Genomic DNA, 18,668 nt, shown 5'->3' with positions numbered 1-18,668 from the left:
TGGGAAAACATGGCGTTTAATATGGGGAATGGTTCCAAAATCAGCTTTTGGAATGACTCTTGGTGCGGTTGTACAGTGCTGTCCCAAAGGTTTCCTCACCTTTATGAGATGGCTGCTAATAGGAATGGCACAGTAGCAGATTTGTGGGACCAGAATGTGGGCCATGGTGATTGGGATTTAAGATTTGTGAGGGGTTTCAATGATTGGGAGCTGGAAATGGTAGGTAATATGCTCCATTTTTTGAGGGGGTTCAAGCCTACTTTAGAAGAGGATGCTGTTTTTTGGAAAGGGGGGAGAAACGGACAGTTTAAAGTAAAAGAAGCATACAACTTGGTGGTAAATACCGTGGCTAATAATTTCCCGAAGAACAACATTTGGGTGGATAAAGTCCCAACAAAAATTCTGTTTTTTGCTTGGGAAGCTACTTGGGGTAAGGTGCTTACGCTTGATAGGCTTCAGAAAAGAGGTGGCACCTCCCTAATCGGTGCTTCTTGTGTGGTTGCGAAGAGGAGACTGTAAATCACATCCTCATACATTGTATAGTGGCAAAAGTCCTATGGGATATGATATGTGCTTTGGTTGGTGTTCAGTGGGTCTTTCCAGAAACTGTAAAGGAGGTCTTGTTAAGCTGGAGGGGCCCTTTTGTAGGGAAAAAAAGGAAAAAGATATGGAAGTCTATACCGTTGTACATTTTTGGACCCTTTGGAAGGAAAGAAATAGGCTTGCTTTTAGGGGAGGGATGATAGATATTCAGAAACTTAAAATTCTTTTGTCTGTAATTTATGGTGTTGGGCGAGAATGTATAGTGGAGAGAGGTCGATGTCTCTTATAGGCTCGTTGGAGTGGATAGCCTCCAATTAAGGGATGGTGGGTTTTCTGTTGTTTTTTGGTGGAGAGGCTTAGCTAATTTGTATACCCCCTGTATACGTGTGGCTTTTTGGTCTCTTATCAATATATTCTGTGCTTACTTATCACAAAATTTGATATACAAAAATTAAGTGACAAACTGCTAATACACTTTTGGGCCATGCATGGATAATTCATTAGTGATTGTTCTATTTTATTTTGATTGGAGCAAGTTTATTCAATTGGAAACAGGACCATACTCTTTATGGGTGAGAATAATGTTGATCTCTCCCTCTCTCCTTATCTCTCTCTCTTTTGGATAGAGACAGTAGTGACATATTAAAAGACTCTTTACAAAAAGGGGGACACTATCCTACTACAAGGAAGTATCAAGGATGCAAATGAGTGCCAAAAGGCTAATGCATTAGGAAAAGAAAAAGTAATCTGGATAAAGATTTAGAACCACCAAATCCTCCCTAAAAATCCAAGACAGAAAGCTTAGCATTTTTTTTGATAGATAAGTAAAAAATGTATTAAAGAGAAATGAAAGTATACACGATATATACAAAGTAACCAAAAGACCAAAAATTGAGGTGCGAAGACACAAAAAACCAGTAACTGTGCCCTACAAACAGCCTAACCAGTCCACAAATTCTAACAATGACAAAAAAACTGTCCCAAGTATACAATCTAATCCAATTCCAAAAAAGTTTCAAGAAAGAATTTTAATTGTTTTGCCCAAGTTTTCACAATTATCAAAGGCTCTCCTATTTCTCTTTCAAGCCTTTTTTCTTGTTTTTCCAACAAAAGAACCACACCACCTAAAGAGAAACCCCATAGCTGAAGAGTGCATCAACCATTGTATATTGAGCAAAACAAAAAATCAACTGCCATAAATTGCGTACTTTCATGCAATGAAGGAGAATATAATCACCCATTTTTTCTTCTTTTTTCCACATGTAGCAGCTATTAGGAATCCTCCAAACCCTCCTATTGAGTTGATTCAGAGTCAAAATCCTAGCTTAGGTTGCTTCCCAAGCAAAGAAGCCAACTCTCACTGGGACCTAGGAGTTCCATACTATGTCGTAAGGGAATGGTTCTACTCTCCTACTTCTTAAAGAGAAGTAGAAAGACTTAACCTAGAGCTTAAACTAATGGAGTGATCATACAATCTCCAAAAAATACATCTACCTATGTTAATACGGAGCGATGGAAGAGAGAGAGCGAGAGAGAGAGAGAGAGAGAGAGAAAGAGAGCGAGACAGCCAGATCGAGGGAGTCTGAGTGCGATGGAGGCGAGCGAGGGTGTCTGCGACCAAAAGAAGGCGAAGGAGAAGAGCGAGGGTCCTCTCGTCCGAAGGAAACTGACGGAGGAGAGGGAGGGCTTCTGCGACTGAAGGGGAACGAGACCACTAGAGAGAGGGAGTCTGAGTGCGATGGAGGCGAGCGAGGGGGTCTGCGATTTCAGGAAAGCGAAGGAAAAGAGCGAGGGTCTTCGCGTCTGAAGGAAGCCGACGGAGGAGAAAGAGGGGTTCGACGACTGAACGGGAGCGGGGGAGAAGATCGAGGGCGCTCGAGTCGAAATGAAAGCCCAGAGGGAGCGTCCTGCTCGGGGCACCGGGATAACTCTAGGAAGAGCATCTTCAGTGTGGAATCGAAATCTTTTGAGGTCGAGGTAGAAGAAAAGAAGGGCAAAACTCAAGTTGTGGTGGTGGAGAGAAAAAAAGGGATCTCGTCGTGGGTACGGATGGGAATAGAGAGTCTAGGGTTTTTTCTTGAAGGGCTGGTCCAGTGCTGTAAGGACACGAGTGTGGGGAAATGGCGTAGAAGCTGGAAGGAAAATGGAAGGGCGTACTCCATGACGCGTGACGAAAACAGAGGCGGATGCTTCATAAGGTTAGGAGTGGTGGATCTGGAGGGCAAAAATGCCAGTATTTTCATCCCCAAAGGGAGAGGAGCAGTGGGGGGATGGACTTCAATGGTAGAGTCGCTAAGGAGTCTGGGCTTTGAGAGGAAAGGGGATGAGAGTCAGATAAAGGAGGCGCTGCTGCTGAAGCCTATCACGACGAAAACCTTTGCGGAGGTAATCAAACAGCCGATGAGGAAAGACCGAGCAGTGATCAAGGTGGCGGTTAGAGAGAAGGAGATTAACAGAAATTTGGACAAACTGAGGCAATGTTTGGTTGGGTCCTGGAACCCTAAATCAGGGAGAGGGGAAGACATGAAGACCTGGGGGACTCTCTTGGCGAGAGCTTGGGAGTTGAAGGGTAATTTGGGTATTGCAAAACTGGAGAGGGGAAAGATTCTGCTAGAATTTGAAAGAGTGGAAGAATTGAAGAGGGTCCTAAGTCTCAGAAGCATTATGGTAAGGGGGTTTCTATCAGTCTGGAAGAATGGAGGCCCGAGACGGGATGCATGCCGGAAAAGGAAAAAAGGCGTGAGGCTTGGGTAAGAATCGTGGGCCTCCCGGTCTCCCTTTGGGACCAGACCATCCTGAGAAGGATAGGGGAGGAGTGTGGGGGTTCCTTGCAGTTGATTCTCAAACAGAGAAGCTAGAAGAGCTACAGTGGGCGCGGATCTTGGTTAAGATGAATGGGGAAGAATTACCCAATGCGGTGGAAGTATGGATTGAAGAGTTGTGCTATGTGCTAACTCTCTGGTGGGAGGTCAGGCCGGTGTTGAAGGTAGGATCGGCGGGGTTGAGAGGAGTGAAGATTGCAGCAGCAGTTGAGGTTGGGGCGAGGCTAGTGCACGCGCGAATAAGCGCGTGATGGAGAAGGGGGGTGGCACTAGGATCGAGGCACTGCAGAAGCTGGTAGATGGGACGTTGGGGCAGTCTGGCGGGTCGGGGCAACCTGTGGATCCTCGCCTGGGTGGGCCGAACCAGAGGGGCCCCGCCAAATCCCCTGGGCGCCATGACTGGGAATCTCCTGGGCCTGATCCACCGGATCTGGAGGCTGGGCCGTCACGGGCTGGGTCGGCTAGGCTGTCTCATTCTGGGTCACCTTCTTCTGGGCCGTTAAATAGCAAGGATCTGGAGCGGGCCAAGCCATCATTTGTGCCTGGGCTGGATTTAGGCCCGGCTAGTGAGGCCCGCACTGGGGTTTGGACCGGTCCAAGTCTGCTGAAAGGGCCAGATGCAGGAATTTCTTCTTTTTGGTTGAAGAGCAAGGAGGATATGGAGGAACCATGTCCTGTGGAAAGTCCAAAGACTGACGGAGCCTTATTGGAAGAAGCTCAGAGGTATGGAAACTCATCTAACCTTGGTGAATTATTGGTTCCGGCTGCCTTGTCTTCTTCCCCTCTTTTTTCTGGTCGGACTCCATTGGGGGAGTATTACGACTTCTCTGGGGCTGGTTGGGAGGTAGCCCAGAGAGACTCTCAGTGCCGCATTGTCAATGGGCTAGGGTCTATGGAGCATGGGGCAGCTCCCAACTGGGAGTTGATGGAGGTCAGCAATGGCAGCAATGGAGAAGGTGGAGGGGAGCTATGTCTGATCCGTTCAATGCCACAGGAAGACAAAGGATGGGAGGAGGTTGATTGGGAAGACAGTGAACTGGCCAGATTCAGTAAATTTCTGGGGTTTTCGACAAAAGGCTTGGAGAAGGAAATATTGGACTTTTTGGTTAAGATCAGAAAAAGGAGGGAAAAAGTCCACAGTAAAATTCTTCTGGACAAATCAAAATTTGAAAGGGAGCTAAAAAGATTAGAATGCTCCATTAACTATGAAAGGGGGAATAAGCTGAAGAGTGATATGCAAGAAAAAGGGGAGCAGATGTTGGAAGTTTAATGAAGTTAAGGCTGCTAATTTGGAATGTGCGGGGAGCTAATGATAGCTCTAAGAGGAAGGTGATTAAGGCAATGATTAGGAGTCAAAGGGTGGACCTGTTTTGTCTTCAAGAGACAAAAATTCAGTCGATGTCTAAGGGAGTGGTTAGGAGTCTTGGCTCTGGGAGGTTCCTGGACTGGGGTGCTTTGGATGCTAATGGCTCTGCGGGTGGTGTGCTGATTTGTTGGGATAAAAGAACCTTGGAAGTGAGTGAGATGGAGGTGGGTCAGTTCTCTATTTCCTGTAGGATTAGGAATGTGGAGGATGGGTTCGTCTGGCTTTTCACAGGTGTTTATGGGCCGTTCTCTAGGGAGGATAGGGAGGCATTTTGGGGAGAGTTAGGGGCAATTAGAGGCATCTGGAGTGACCCGTGGTGTATAGGGGGCGATTTTAATGTCACCCTCTCACAAAGAGATAGGAGCAGTCAGGGAAGGATAAGTGGTGTAATGAGAAGATTCGCCCAGATTGTAGATGATTTAGAGCTTATTGACCTTCCGTTGCAAGGTGGGGTGTTCTCGTGGAGTGGGGGTAGAAATAACCAAGCGTGGGCTAGATTAGATAGATATCTTGTAACCTAGGACTGGCTGGATAAATTTTGTGGGGTTGTTCAATGCAGATTGCCGAGGCCCACATCTGATCACTTTCCTATTATGCTGAAGGGTGGAGGGTTAAGACGAGGTCCATCGCCGTTTAGGTTTGAAAACATGTGGCTGAAAGTAGACGGCTTTAAGGACCTTCTCCGGGAGTGGTGGCAGGGCACTGTGGTGAGGGGGAAGGCCAGTTTTAGATTGGCCTCTAAGCTGAAGGTGATGAAGCAGAAAATCAAAGAGTGGAATAGGGAGGTGTTTGGCAGGCTAGAAGTTAACAAGAATTTGGCTCTCCAGCAGGTTGAATTCTGGGACAGGGTGGAAGGTGAAAGGTGCCTGTCAGTAAGTGAAACGGAATTGAAAAAGGAAGCTAAGGAAACCTTCAAGAAGTGGGTTCTTTTGGAAGAAACCCACTGGAGACAAGCGTCGAGGGAGTTGTGGTTGAAGGAAGGGGACAAAAACACAGGATTCTTCCATCGGATGGCCAATGCCCATCGTAGAAACAATTCCATGGACAGAATCAAAATCAATGGGGTATGGAGGGTTGAGGAGCAGGAGATAAGGGAGGGGATTGTGCAAAATTTTCAGCAACTTCTCACTGAAGTGCCAAGTTGGAAGGCGGATATTGAGGGGCTGCATCTCCCAAGACTAAACCCCTGTGAAGCTGAAGGACTGGAGGTGCCCTTCACTGTGGATGAGATTCACTCTGCCTTGATGGACATGAATGGAGACAAAGCTCCTGGGCCAGACGGGTTTACAGGGGCTTTTTGGCAAACGTGTTGGGAATTTGTGAAGGAGGAGATCTTGGAGCTGTTTATGGAGTTTTTTGTGCAAAAATCTTTTGCAAAGAGTCTCAACACCACCTTCTTGGTCCTCATTCCTAAGAAAGGGGGAGCGGAGGATCTTGGGGATTTTAGGCCAATTAGCTTGCTAGGGGGCTGTACAAACTCATGGCCAAGGTGTTGGCTAACAGATTGAAAAAGGTCTTAGGAAAGGTAGTCTCTTTGGATCAGAACGCGTTTGTGAGGGGGCGGCAGATTTTGGATGCATCTCTTATAGCTAATGAGGTGATCGACTTCTGGTACAAGCGCAAGGAGAAGGGGCTGATCTGCAAATTGGACATTGAAAAGGCCTACGACAACATCAATTGGGATTTCCTTATGAAGGTCTTAAAAAAGATGGGATTTGGGACTCGGTGGATGGAGTGGATGTGGTGGTGCATCTCCACTGCCAAGTTTTCTATCTTGGTTAATGGGGTTCCAGCAGGTTTTTTTTCGAGCTCCAAGGGGCTGCGTCAGGGTGACCCCCTTTCCCCCTATCTCTTTGTCTTGGGTATGGAGGTGTTGAGTGCGCTCTTGAGAAGGGCTGTTGGGGGGGGGTTCGTCTCAGGGTGCAGCCTTAGGGGTAGAGGGAGGCCGGATTTGGAGGTTTCCCATTTACTCTTTGCGGATGATACAATCATATTTTGTGAAGCTAAGAAAGAGTATCTAACCGCTTTAAGCTGGATCTTGGCTTGGTTTGAGGCAGCGTCTGGGCTAAGAATAAACCTAGCTAAAAGCGAGTTAATCCCTATTGGAGAGGTTGAAGAAATTGAGGAGATGGCAGTGGAGCTTGGGTGCAAAGTGGGAGCTCTTCCCTCAGTTTATTTGGGGCTGCCCCTTGGAGCCCATCACAAGGCTATATCAATGTGGGATGGGGTAGAAGAAAGAATGAGGAGAAGATTAGCTCTTTGGAAAAGACAATACATCTCTAAGGGTGGGAGAATCACCCTTATCAAGAGCACCTTGGCAAGCATTCCTATTTATCAATTGTCCCTTTTCCGGATGCCTAAGGTAGTAGTGAAAAGGCTTGAAAAAATGCAAAGAGACTTTCTTTGGGGAGGGGGGCGAATGGAAAGGAAAGTACATCTTATTAATTGGGAGGTGGTGTGTACCCAAAAGGAGAATGGAGGGCTTGGTTTACGGAAGATTGATCTCTTTAATAGAGCCTTGTTGAGTAAATGGATTTGGAGGTTTGCCTTTGATGAGGATATGCTGTGGAAGAAAGTGATTGGGGTGAAATATGGTCAAGAGGGCCTTGGGTGGAGGACAAATGAAGCTCGGGGGGCGTTTGGGGTCGGGGTTTGGAAGGAGATATTGAAGGAGGCAAATTGGTGTTGGGATAACATAAGTTTTAAGGTGGGCAAGGGGACTAAGGTAAAATTTTGGACGGATCTCTGGTGTGGTGAGGAGGTGCTGTCCAGAATTTTCCCCCAATTATTCACTTTGGCGGTGAATAAAAATGCAACAATCAACGAGGTTTGGGACTCTAGCCTTGGTCAAGGGGGCTGGAACATCAGATTTGCTAGGGACGCAAATGATTGGGAGCTGGATTTAATAGGAGCTTTGTTTAACATGTTGAGGGACGTCAAGATCTCCCAAGAAGAGGATTTGGTGGTTTGGAGAGGCGGAGGTAAAGGTATTTTTGGAGTTAGACACGCGTACAAGCTGCTGGCTGCTCCTAATACCCTTGCCTTCCCGGTTAAATGCATTTGGGTGAACATGGTCCCTACTAAAGCTGCCTTTTTTGCTTGGGAAGCTACATGGGGGAAGATCCTTACTTTGGATAGGCTCCAAAGACGAGGGTGGCAGCTTCCTAATTGCTGTTTTTTGTGCGGTTGTGAAGAGGAAAGTGTAAATCACATTCTTTTACATTGTATAGTGGCTAGGGTTCTTTGGGATGTCATTCTTGCCTTATTTGGTGTTCATTGGGTGTTCCCAGAGACGGTCTTACAGTTTTTATTTAGTTGGAGGGGCTCCTTTGTGGGGAAAAAGAGGAAAAAAATCTGGAATTCCATACCGGTGTGTATTTTTTGGACGGTTTGGAAGGAGAGAAATAGGTTAGCCTTTAGGGGGGGCTCGTTAGACATACAGAAACTCAAAAATTATTTTGTTTGTAATTTGTGGAGTTGGGCTAGATTGTACATGGGAGAGGAGTCCTCTTCGCTTTTAACCTTTTTGGAGTGGCTAGCGGCTTGTTAAGGGCCGTTTGGGGCTGCTTGTTTTTGTTGTTTTTTGGGGGTGTGGCTGCGTTTGTATACTCCCTGTATGCTTTATGGCGGTTTGCCCTTTAATACAAATTGTGCTTACTTATCAAAAAAAAAAAAAAATACATCTACCTCCTCTAGCTTCTAATGATGCTACTATCTAACAAGCCTAGGGCCCTAGCTACCGTTGTCCTAGACATCAACCACCCAAGCATCTTTTGAAGAGGCTATAGAATAAAGATCCATAAACGATTCCTTCAAAGGTGTGTCCCTACATCACTTTTCTATCCAAAATTTCACCTTGTGGTCGGAGCCAACCTTGAAGCCTGTTTGATCCTTGAATGCCTCCCATCCACCTTTGATTGCCTTCCATATTCTCACTCTATACCCCTCTCTTGCTTCTTTAGTGCATCGACCCCTTTCTTACTATCTGTACTTTCCTACAATTACTCGTTTCCAAAGAGAGTTCTTTCACACACAAATCTCTAGAACCATTTTCCCAAAATAGCCTTATTAAGGATGGATATATTTTTGATGCCCAATCCCCCTTTTTGTTTTGCCATGCACGTAATAGCTCAATTCACAAAATGTGACTTGTGATCCAAAGCCCTCCTTCCCTAAAGAAAACCCATTTGAATCTTTTCTAATCTCATAGCTACCCTTTTTGGGATGGCAAAAGAGGGACATGAAATAAATGGTAAATCGGACAAAGTGCTTTTTATCTAAGTTTGTTCCTTCTTTTGAAAGATATTGCCTCTTCTACAAAGCAAGCCTTTCTTGAAATCATTCTTCCATCCTTTCCCAAACCCAGTAGGACTTGTAAAGAGCTCATAACGGTAGGCCTAAATAGGTGGTTGGAAGAACACCCACCTTACAACCTAAAATCCTAGTAAGTTCCTCCATATTAGAGACATCCCCAACAAGGATCAACTCACTTTTCTGTAGGTTAATCTTTAGTCTTGATATCACCTCAAACCACAAAGGCCCAACTCAATTGTTATAGATTCACCTTTCTAGCATCACAAAGAATGAGGGTTTCATATGCAAATAACAAATGAGATAACTCCACCCCTTAACCATTTCTACCTCTCACTAAAAAGCTATCAATAAAACCCTCCTCTTTTACCCTGATAAGAATGTGTGAGAGAGTGTTCATTCCTAGAATGAATAGATAAGAGGACAAAGGGTTTCCTTGTCTCAACCCCTTAAAGCTTTTGAAGAAGCTTGAAGGAGATCCATTTACCAAGACAGTGAAGCCGGCTATAGAGATGCACCATTTGATCCCACTAATACGCTTGGATCCAAAACCTATTTTTTCTAGAAGTGTAGGAACAAAACTCCAATCTACATGGTGATAAACCTTTTTAAAGCTTGCAAATGATTGCTCTCAAGTTGACTTTAAGTCTAGAATCAATGGCCTCATTTGCTATCAAAACAACATCGAAAATTCATTTACCTGCCACAAAAGCATGTTAAAAATCCAAGACTAACCACTTTTTAAAATTTGTTTACAAGGTCCTTGGCTAGAAGCTTGTATAAACCCCCTATCTAGCTAATTGGTCTAAAGCCCTTTAGGTCATCTGCCCCCACTTTCTTTGGCACCAAAGCAAAAAATGTGGCATTTAAACTCCTATGAAAAGACCTTAGTTCATGGAATTCCTTAAAGAACCCCATAACCTCTTTTTTCATAAAAACCCAATGAAACTACCAGAATGCCATGGTGAAGCCATCTAGTTGGGGGCTTTATCCCCACTTAAGCTATACAAAGTAGCTAGGACTTTCTCCTTGGAGAAGGGGATCTTCAGAGCTTGTGAATCAACATTAGGTGAGGAGTTAAAGGTCAGCCCACTAATGCTCGACCTCCATCCCCCTAACTCAGCAAGAATCATGCTAAAAGCATTTGCCACACCTTCTATAACGTTTCCCTCCTTAATTAGAAATTCACCATCCACCCTCAACTTGGCTAAAATATTTCTTCTTCTTTGAGCATTGACCATTTGTGAAAAAAAATTATTATTCTTATCCCCCCCTTTTAGACAAAGTTCTTTTGATTATTGTCTCCAAGAGATTTCCTCCATTTCTGCCCACTTTTTGAAATCTTCGACTGCCCCCCTCCTAACCTCAGAAAGCTTAACCTTAAACAATTTGTGGTCAATTCAAACAACATTGAGAGGGAGGACTCTTTTAAAGCCGGAGTTAAGCATTCCTGGTTTTGAAATATCCCTCGGTTGTGCTGCTTTCAAATGCAACACAACAAACACAATTTATTCTCCAAACCTTGCAACACCTCAACCCCACAAAACTATAATGCCTCTAAGCAAGAAGTCTTTATTTTATTATGGAAAGCACACAAGAACACCCAGATAAAGAGGACAAAAGATGCCTCAAGGTACAGGCTTTCCTGTGGTGGATAAAAACGTGATTTGCTGCTGGTTCCTCATACTTTTGCATCAGTTGCACCATTTAACCAAGGATCAGACCCTCTTTATCAGCTGATCCATTGTTTAATTTTCATCTAGATCACTTCCCAAACCAAAAGGAAAAAGAAAAAGCAAAAGTTTTACAGGAGAACTTCACCCTTATACCTCTTTGCCAAGAAATACAACTCATCCATCTGGAGATAAGGATTTACATAAGGATCAAATGCCTCACTCTTGGTGCACCTCCCCACCAACCTGTCCAAAGAACCACTCGTAACTGCAACCATGTGACTTTGCTGAAGGAGTTTCTCCACCATCTCACCAGACTTCCCCAAAATGACATTCCTCCCCAAAATAATCCCCTACTAATAACAATCTCTCCAACCGCTTGTCATGTAAGCCTTATTACACTTTTGATAAGTATAATTCTGCCATTTTTAGAAAAATATTGTCTTAGATGTAGAAAAAGGCTTAAAATGGAGCTGCTAGATGTAGGCAGACCTGAGTTGGTTGGAGGCAACTTTCCCACACTACAACCAAATCAAGATGCCATCAAAACAACATTGGAAACATTCCCCACTAGGATAAGTTTGTGTCTCATAAACTGTCTGACTGATCACTGCCTCAAAATGGAGAAGGATCCGCCTCATGTAATGGGAGCCATCTGCAAATAACAATTCAAAAATCTCCACCCTTTCACCAGCTCTTCTCCTTATCTTGAAACCCTTATAAAGCATCTGTCTACCTTTCTTCCAATGAAGCAACTAGAGCCTCCATCATAACAACAAACATATGGGGATAAAGGTTCTCCTTACCTCAAGGTGATGCTTATCTTAGTGCATCCATAATTTCATTATATTCCAAACTCTAGTAGCAAAGAACTTATCAGAAAAAAGAAAAAAAAAGAAAAAATCTAGTAGCAAAGTGTTAAAAAATCATCTCAAATGTCAAAATATAAGTCATCTGCCAAAATTTAAGGTTTAGAGGGGACCTGATCATTTTCATGCTCACATTTGGTTGTCAACTGTTATAACTGATTCATTTATATATATATATATATATATATATATATTTTTTTTGATCAGTAAGTAATATGTGTATTCAAAAGAGGTGCTAAAGAAGCGACTCAAATAAATACAGTATAGAACAACTCACCCCCTTACAAAAGAACCCAAGCCACTAAAAAAGCACAAAAAACCCCCTCCCTTAACGCATGCACACCCATTCTATAAAATTTATTAAGGTCGAAGGACCATCTTTTATAACTGATTCATTTATATATGAAATTGGCATCCTTATGTTATTTTATTTTTCTTATACTATCAGAAGGCATTACAGTGTTAGAGAGCTTCAGTGAGGTTGGTATTGTTTGTTTACGGAATCCCTTGTCATTCTGGGGATGGTTCTTGTTGTATTGGAACGTGGAGTAAATTTGTGGATAATAATATCAAGAATTACCCTCTCCTTAACATGATGGTGCTTTTTTTTTTTTCTTTTTTTTCTCCTTTTCTTTTGTGTGTGTTTGTTGTGGCTCCTGTTTGTTTTAAAGATTATCAATTTGTAATGAATCAAAATCTGCATTTTTCAATAAATGAAAAGATATAGTGAAATTGTTTTGCAAAATATCTATTGTTATTCTAACTTAGATGATATTTCATTAGGAATTCTACAAGGCATCAAAAAAGAGATTTGACGAGGATCCTGCTTTTAAGGGGAGAGCACAACAGGCAGTCGTCCGTCTGCAGGTGAACACAATAATTTTATGCTGAAGAACTAATGTGAGGTTGATCCCTCTGTGATTGTTGTGATAACAAAATTGCTCTGCCTGTCAGAGATTTTAGGAACTTTATTTCTAACTTGTTTAAAAAGAGAAATTTAGCACTTTTTATTGCTGGAGATTTCATTATGTCTATTAAATTTCTCCTTATTACTTCCTATTTTATAACTTGTACTGCAGGGTGGGGAAACCAGCTATCGTAGGGCATGGGCACAAATCTGTGAAATAAGTCGAAATGAATTCAATAAAGTTTATCAACGCCTTGGAGTTCAGTTAGAGGAAAAGGTACAATTTGATATTTTCATTCTATCTATACCTATGAACCTGGGAAACATCCTGTGGATAGCCTTTTTTATTTTATATTTCTTGGCATGTAGTGCACGTGCAAGCTTCTTGCAGTAAGGCTTCACTTGGAGAAAGAACTAAGTGCTTAGGAAATTTTATCTGCATTTTGTGTGTTAAAAACCTGTTTTTTTTTTCTTTCTTTCATGCTGGAGAAAATATTGTATAAACAATAATCATGTAAAAATAAAGAACCATACGGAAATGAAGAAAATAATAACTGTTTGATCGGTTACGTGGAATGAAGACTTAATAATCTTGTTTTTCTATAAGTTTTTGCGTAAAGTAATTAGTAAGGCAACTTTTTTCTTTTTCACATGGTATTAGTGGTATTCTCAAATGGCAATTGATAATGCCCAGGAAAAGGTTGAGAAGGATTAACCTTTCTGTGGTCCTTAATTTATTTATCATGGCCGATGGAACAGTGGAATGTATATGCTATTTCTTAACATGTGCCAGATTAGATTCTCAATTCAAATTGTCATCTTTACATGGCCCTGGTTACATTAAACCATAGACTTGTAAGTGATCATTCATATTTCTTATTTGTTTGAATCGCCTTCTTGGTCATGGATATATCCTCCATTATTGACTGGAAAAAGTTTGATATCTAATAGAGATTCCATGTCTTGAACATATCCTCAACATCAGAGCATTTCCTTATTTGGAACTCATGATTATGTATATTGGCTTTAAATGAAATTTTGTATTAGGCTTGTATTTTGCTATTGGCTTGCAGGAAGTGCTTATTGTACGTGTGTGCTGTTTTACCTGCATATTTTGTTATTGCCAAAACTAAGCAGCAAAGTTATATGTATGATTATAATTTTGCCCTTTCTGTCAGGGAGAAAGCTTTTACAATCCATATATCCCTGGAGTTATAGAGCAATTGAGTAATCAAGGGTTAGTTGTAGAAAGTCAGGGTGCCCGTGTGATCCACATTGAAGGGGTGAATATACCTCTTATTGTTGTGAAAAGTGATGGCGGTTACAACTATGCTTCAACTGATATGGCAGCTCTTTGGTTAGTTATCTAAATTTTGGACTTCTTGACTCTTCAAACAGTTAATTTAATGATTGTTTATAGTTTTGTTTATGCATATTCAAATGTTCATTCTGGATTAGACTGTTGTTATTTACTCAAAATTTTCTTATATTTTGGAGTGTGCATTCATCTCATTCTAATTGACTGTGCTGCTTGTGATCTGTAGGTATCGCCTTAATGAAGAAAAAGTTGAATGGATTATATATGTTACTGATGTTGGCCAACAACAGCACTTTGAAATGGTATTCAGTGTATGTATCAACTGGCCATATCCTATTATGTGATGGTTCTTTCATTTTGTTTGTTTCGTGGTGTAAATTTTTGTTGTTATGAGAGTTCTCTGCTTATTGTTTGTGGCATGTGAGTTCTCTTTCTTTCCTATTGTAATAACCAATATTTTCAGAATTGGACCAATCATTGAACCGGAAAAGTTACCGGTTCACGGTTCACTGGTCGGATTGGTGGTCGAACTGGTGACGTCATAAATATGTATTTTATATATTATTAAAATTAAAAATATTTATAATTTTTTTTAAATGTATAAAACATTAAAAATCAATAATATTTATTTTTTTCATCTTTAATATTATCGGGTTAATATATATAAATGTATTAATATTTTATTTTATTTTTAAATAAAATATATATAACATTTAAATGTGAAGATATTAATTGAAAGTTATTTAATTTATCTATATATATATATATTAAAAGTTATATATCTTATTATTTTACAGTAGTAAAAATTATTATATTATTTTATTTATATTATTTATTATTATTATAAAAATTTTGAAAGCATTATTGTTTTATAATTTATTATTATGTGAATATGTTAAAAAAAACTCAAGTAGTACAGTGGTGCTGTCCATGCCCCTTGAATCGGAGGTCTCCAGTTCAAAACCTCAAAATGTGTTATGCTTCAAATTTTTTTTTCTCATTCGTCCCTCCAACCAATTCCACATCGAAAGGTGATAGGAAAAAAAATGCCTTTATATTGCACATGAACTCCTCTCATAAGCAAACATCAAATAGCCCTTCTGCTAGCTCAGCCCCCCAACAATGTTAAAGCCCATTTTGGCCCAATAAGGTAAGAAGGGATCCAAGGCCGAACCGGTCGGTCCGGTCCCCTTTTTAAAACATTGGTGATAACTTGTTGGCTTGGATTGCATAACGGATACTTTACTGCAATCAGATTACCTTTTTCTACTTTACAACAACTATTTTTTTTTTTTGATAGGACTTTACAACAACTATAGGATAGCGTTATTGAAATTGAAGGTTAAAGGTCAGTGACACTTTGGTTTTTCAGGCTGCCAAACTTGCAGGTTGGCTTCCAGCCAATGATAATATGTACCCCAAAGCTAGCCATGTTGGTTTTGGTCTTGTTCTTGGAGAAGATGGCAAGCGCTTTCGAACTCGCAATACTGAAGTAGTTCGATTAGTTGATTTACTTGATGAAGCCAAGAATCGCAGTAAATCTGTACTTATTGAACGTGGTATAGTAATAAATGTTCTTTGTTTTTCTGGTTCTGTAGCACATAGTTAAATCCCTTTATAATTATATTAATTTGAATCCTGATCAGGTAAGGCTGCCGAATGGACTGAGCAGGAGCTTGAGCACACAGCAGAGGCAGTTGGTTATGGGGCTGTTAAGTAAGCTTCCTGTGCTTTTATGAAATTTGCTAATGTTAGAATGTTTTTGAGATTTTATAACTAACAGTGTCTTACACGAAGGAAATAAAGAATTTGGAATATTATTGTGTATTTAGACCAATAAGATGATAACAATAACTGACAATCATGCTGTTGTTTTTCATTTATTCCATATTTGCATGGAGTATTTGCATTGTGTTTTTGATGTCCATCCCTGTAAAATGCAATACAACCACACGCAATTTAGTTGGTCAAAATTATCCACATCTTGACCAAACAACACAGAGATAGCCTTTTATAATTATATTTTCTTTTGTCATCTCATGGAATGATTATCATACCTCATATAGTCTCAAACATGTATGTTGCAATAATATTTTCTTTTTCAAAATTAATTACTTCTAATAAAATGTACTACGGTGTTATGTCATAAGACTCATAACTATACTATAAACCTTTCAGTTTTCAAAATTCCGGTTCATATATTGGGTTATTTAAAAGCATGCAATATAATTTGAATAATTATTCAACAGATTCATGGTTGGTAGATGATAGTAGATGATAATTTTAGGTAATAGCCACCACATCCACCATTAAAACACTATATCTCCATAATATGAAAAAAAACATTTTGCAACAAAAATATGCTGTAGAAGGTCCTCAGCATATTTTGTCTGTCATATTGCAATAAAAGATGATTCTAATAGGATTTGTTTGCCAAAGAACATGGTTGTTTCACAGTGCCCCTTAGGTTGCTTTGATTGCATCCTGCTGTTTCCTTTTGGTCTATTTAATTTATTGGTATTTGTCTGTTTGTTGTTTTTTTTAATCAGATTGTCAGTTCTTGTTTGATGTATTTTAATTTGTCTTGACAGATATGCGGACTTGAAGAACAACAGATTGACTAATTACACATTTAATTTTGATCAGATGCTTAATGATAAAGTGCGTTTACTGTTACTTCTTATCTTCATTGTGCAATTCCTATGAAGCACAAAGCTAACATTTTTGCAATTCCTATTGTGGTCACCTGTTCAAGATTTTAATTTAAACTTCAAATAGACTTTGTTTGGCTAATCAGAAGTTGTTATATGGTTTTGTTATCTAACTTAGTATTTCCTATTTTTATTACTATTGCTACTCTTTTCGAACTGACTAACTTTTTGATGGGCAGGGAAATACTGCTGTTTATTTGTTGTATGCACATGCTCGAATCTGTTCAATCATTAGGAAATCTGGTAAAGACATTGATGAGTTAAAAAAGGTAAGTTCTCCTACTTGAAGTAGTAATCAATGGCTCACTGCAACCTTTTTGTTGTGCATGCATTCTTGCTCTCAAAGATTATGCTTTGTGCTCCATCACTGTTTTTTAATAAATTACCATTCTTCCACACAATGAGTACGTTTCTTAGCAGCAAAAACTGGTGTTCAAATAACCATCCTTTAGAATTTGACAAGTTTCCACAAAAAGGAGACAGGGAGATCTCCAGTTCAATTTTGAGTTACCTTCTTTAGCTTAAGCTTTAGGTTTACACTATGTTCCTACCAATCCCCAAGACTAGATCCCTGACAGTTAGTGAAGGAGGTGGCTGTTAGATACCACTAGCCCACAAGGCCTGTGGTAGTCGGCCAGCCAACATATTAAATTGTTATTAAAGTTTACCATTGTGTTTGTGTGTGCATCTGTTTTGTTTCTCATGTCTATTTGGTTGAGACAGACGGGAGTGCTATCATTGGACCATGATGATGAACGTGGATTGGGCCTTCACTTACTCCAATTTTCGGAGGTGAGACATTTCTGTTGCTTCTTGTAATTACGTTGAATGCTTAGCTTTATTACTTGCGATGCTTGTAGTTATGATAAATGTTCTTATGTTTGCACTCTCATTTTCCAGGTTGTCGAAGAGGCTTGCACCAATCTCTTGCCAAATGTTTTGTGTGAATATCTTTACAATTTATCAGAAAATTTCACAAAATTCTATTCCAACTGTCAGGTACAGTTTCTCAATCTCTCTTTTTCTGTATCTTGATAGAATATTAACTTTTATCATGTCACCCACCCTAATAAATTAGGTCAGTAAGAGGATCTGCTGTGACAAGAAGAGCATATCGCTTTGGTATTTATTTGGTTTAAAAGTGTAAAGACTTTTTTAAAGGGTGGTCACTCCCTGGGTTTCATGGATTTCTTGGTTCTGATTATCCTTGTGCATCTATCAACCAAATTCTTTAGTGATGTTTTATCTATTATTCACCACTTTACATAGCCATAGACGGTATATTTGCAAGCAATCTATGCCTGGTTTCATTGGGATTTACTCCAAATTAACAAATGTTATTTTAAAAAATTGGGCAGGTTGTTGGATCAGCAGAGGAAACAAGCAGACTTTTGCTATGTGAAGCAACAGCTGTGGTCATGAGGAAGTGCTTCCATCTCCTCGGCATCACACCTGTCTACAAAATATGACATGCTTATTATATAATTTTTGAGCCCATTATTAGAAGTTTCAATGCTTGGCTTGAGTAATCCACTAAATTGTATACACACTGCAGTTAGAGCAATTTTAGAGGCAAAAGTTTGGCTAACGTCAAAATATCAATGCGATATTCATCATTTTGTCCAATCATTTATGCTAAAGATGGTTAATTTGTATGGAGCCTGTTTTGTTTTTAAAAGTTAAACCTGGAGCCTACTTTGGAGATGGATAGGATGAATCGAGTCTTCACAGGCTGTGGGCCACAAAAGAGGCCATTCCCTTGGTTATGATATTTTGGAGTCATCTTGAATTTCTTTTAGTTTAATTTGTCTATTTTCCAATTTTTAGTAGTCTGGGCTTGTGGGCAGTCAAGTGTTTTTCCTTCCCCTCTAATCTCACCAATTGTTGAACCAGTTTCCATCCCCCTCTGCCACTTCAAGATCAATGTTTCATTTCTCTAAGCGATCAGTTTTGTTTGTAACTTTAACTTTTTGTTAATATATTTCTTATTTGTTAATTTTTCTTTCATTAAATAAAAAAATTAAAATATTTGACCTTTTCTGAACGTGAAAGTAACATATTGATTTTTTTTTTATTTCTTAATATAATGAAAATATTAAAAAAATAAATAATTGGATAATTAATACTATTAAATGTTATTAAAAAAAA

General features: G+C 40.1%; 1 protein-coding gene across 2 annotated transcripts in view; it reads left to right on the top strand.

The window, feature by feature from the left end:
* The window catches only part of LOC117925605 (arginine--tRNA ligase, chloroplastic/mitochondrial-like), a 26,928-nt gene extending 8,704 nt beyond the window's left edge, over positions 1–18,224 (top strand). For both annotated transcript variants that reach the window (XM_034844666.1, XM_034844667.1), the window contains exons 8-18: positions 12,368–12,451; positions 12,664–12,768; positions 13,670–13,848; positions 14,036–14,120; positions 15,182–15,368; positions 15,456–15,525; positions 16,401–16,470; positions 16,700–16,789; positions 17,244–17,312; positions 17,421–17,519; positions 17,879–18,224. In XM_034844666.1, the coding sequence (XP_034700557.1) occupies positions 12,368–12,451; positions 12,664–12,768; positions 13,670–13,848; positions 14,036–14,120; positions 15,182–15,368; positions 15,456–15,525; positions 16,401–16,470; positions 16,700–16,789; positions 17,244–17,312; positions 17,421–17,519; positions 17,879–17,989 (1,149 nt within the window). In that variant the 3' untranslated portion in view covers positions 17,990–18,224. The remainder of the gene's footprint in view (positions 1–12,367; positions 12,452–12,663; positions 12,769–13,669; positions 13,849–14,035; positions 14,121–15,181; positions 15,369–15,455; positions 15,526–16,400; positions 16,471–16,699; positions 16,790–17,243; positions 17,313–17,420; positions 17,520–17,878) is intronic.
* The last annotated feature ends 444 nt before the right edge of the window (positions 18,225–18,668 follow it).

The sequence above is a fragment of the Vitis riparia genome, chromosome 11 (genome assembly GCF_004353265.1).
Source record: "Vitis riparia cultivar Riparia Gloire de Montpellier isolate 1030 chromosome 11, EGFV_Vit.rip_1.0, whole genome shotgun sequence".
NCBI classification, from domain to species: domain Eukaryota; kingdom Viridiplantae; phylum Streptophyta; class Magnoliopsida; order Vitales; family Vitaceae; genus Vitis; species Vitis riparia.
The sequence above is the reverse complement of the archived record's forward strand: the minus strand, read 5'-3'. Positions and strand labels throughout refer to the sequence as shown.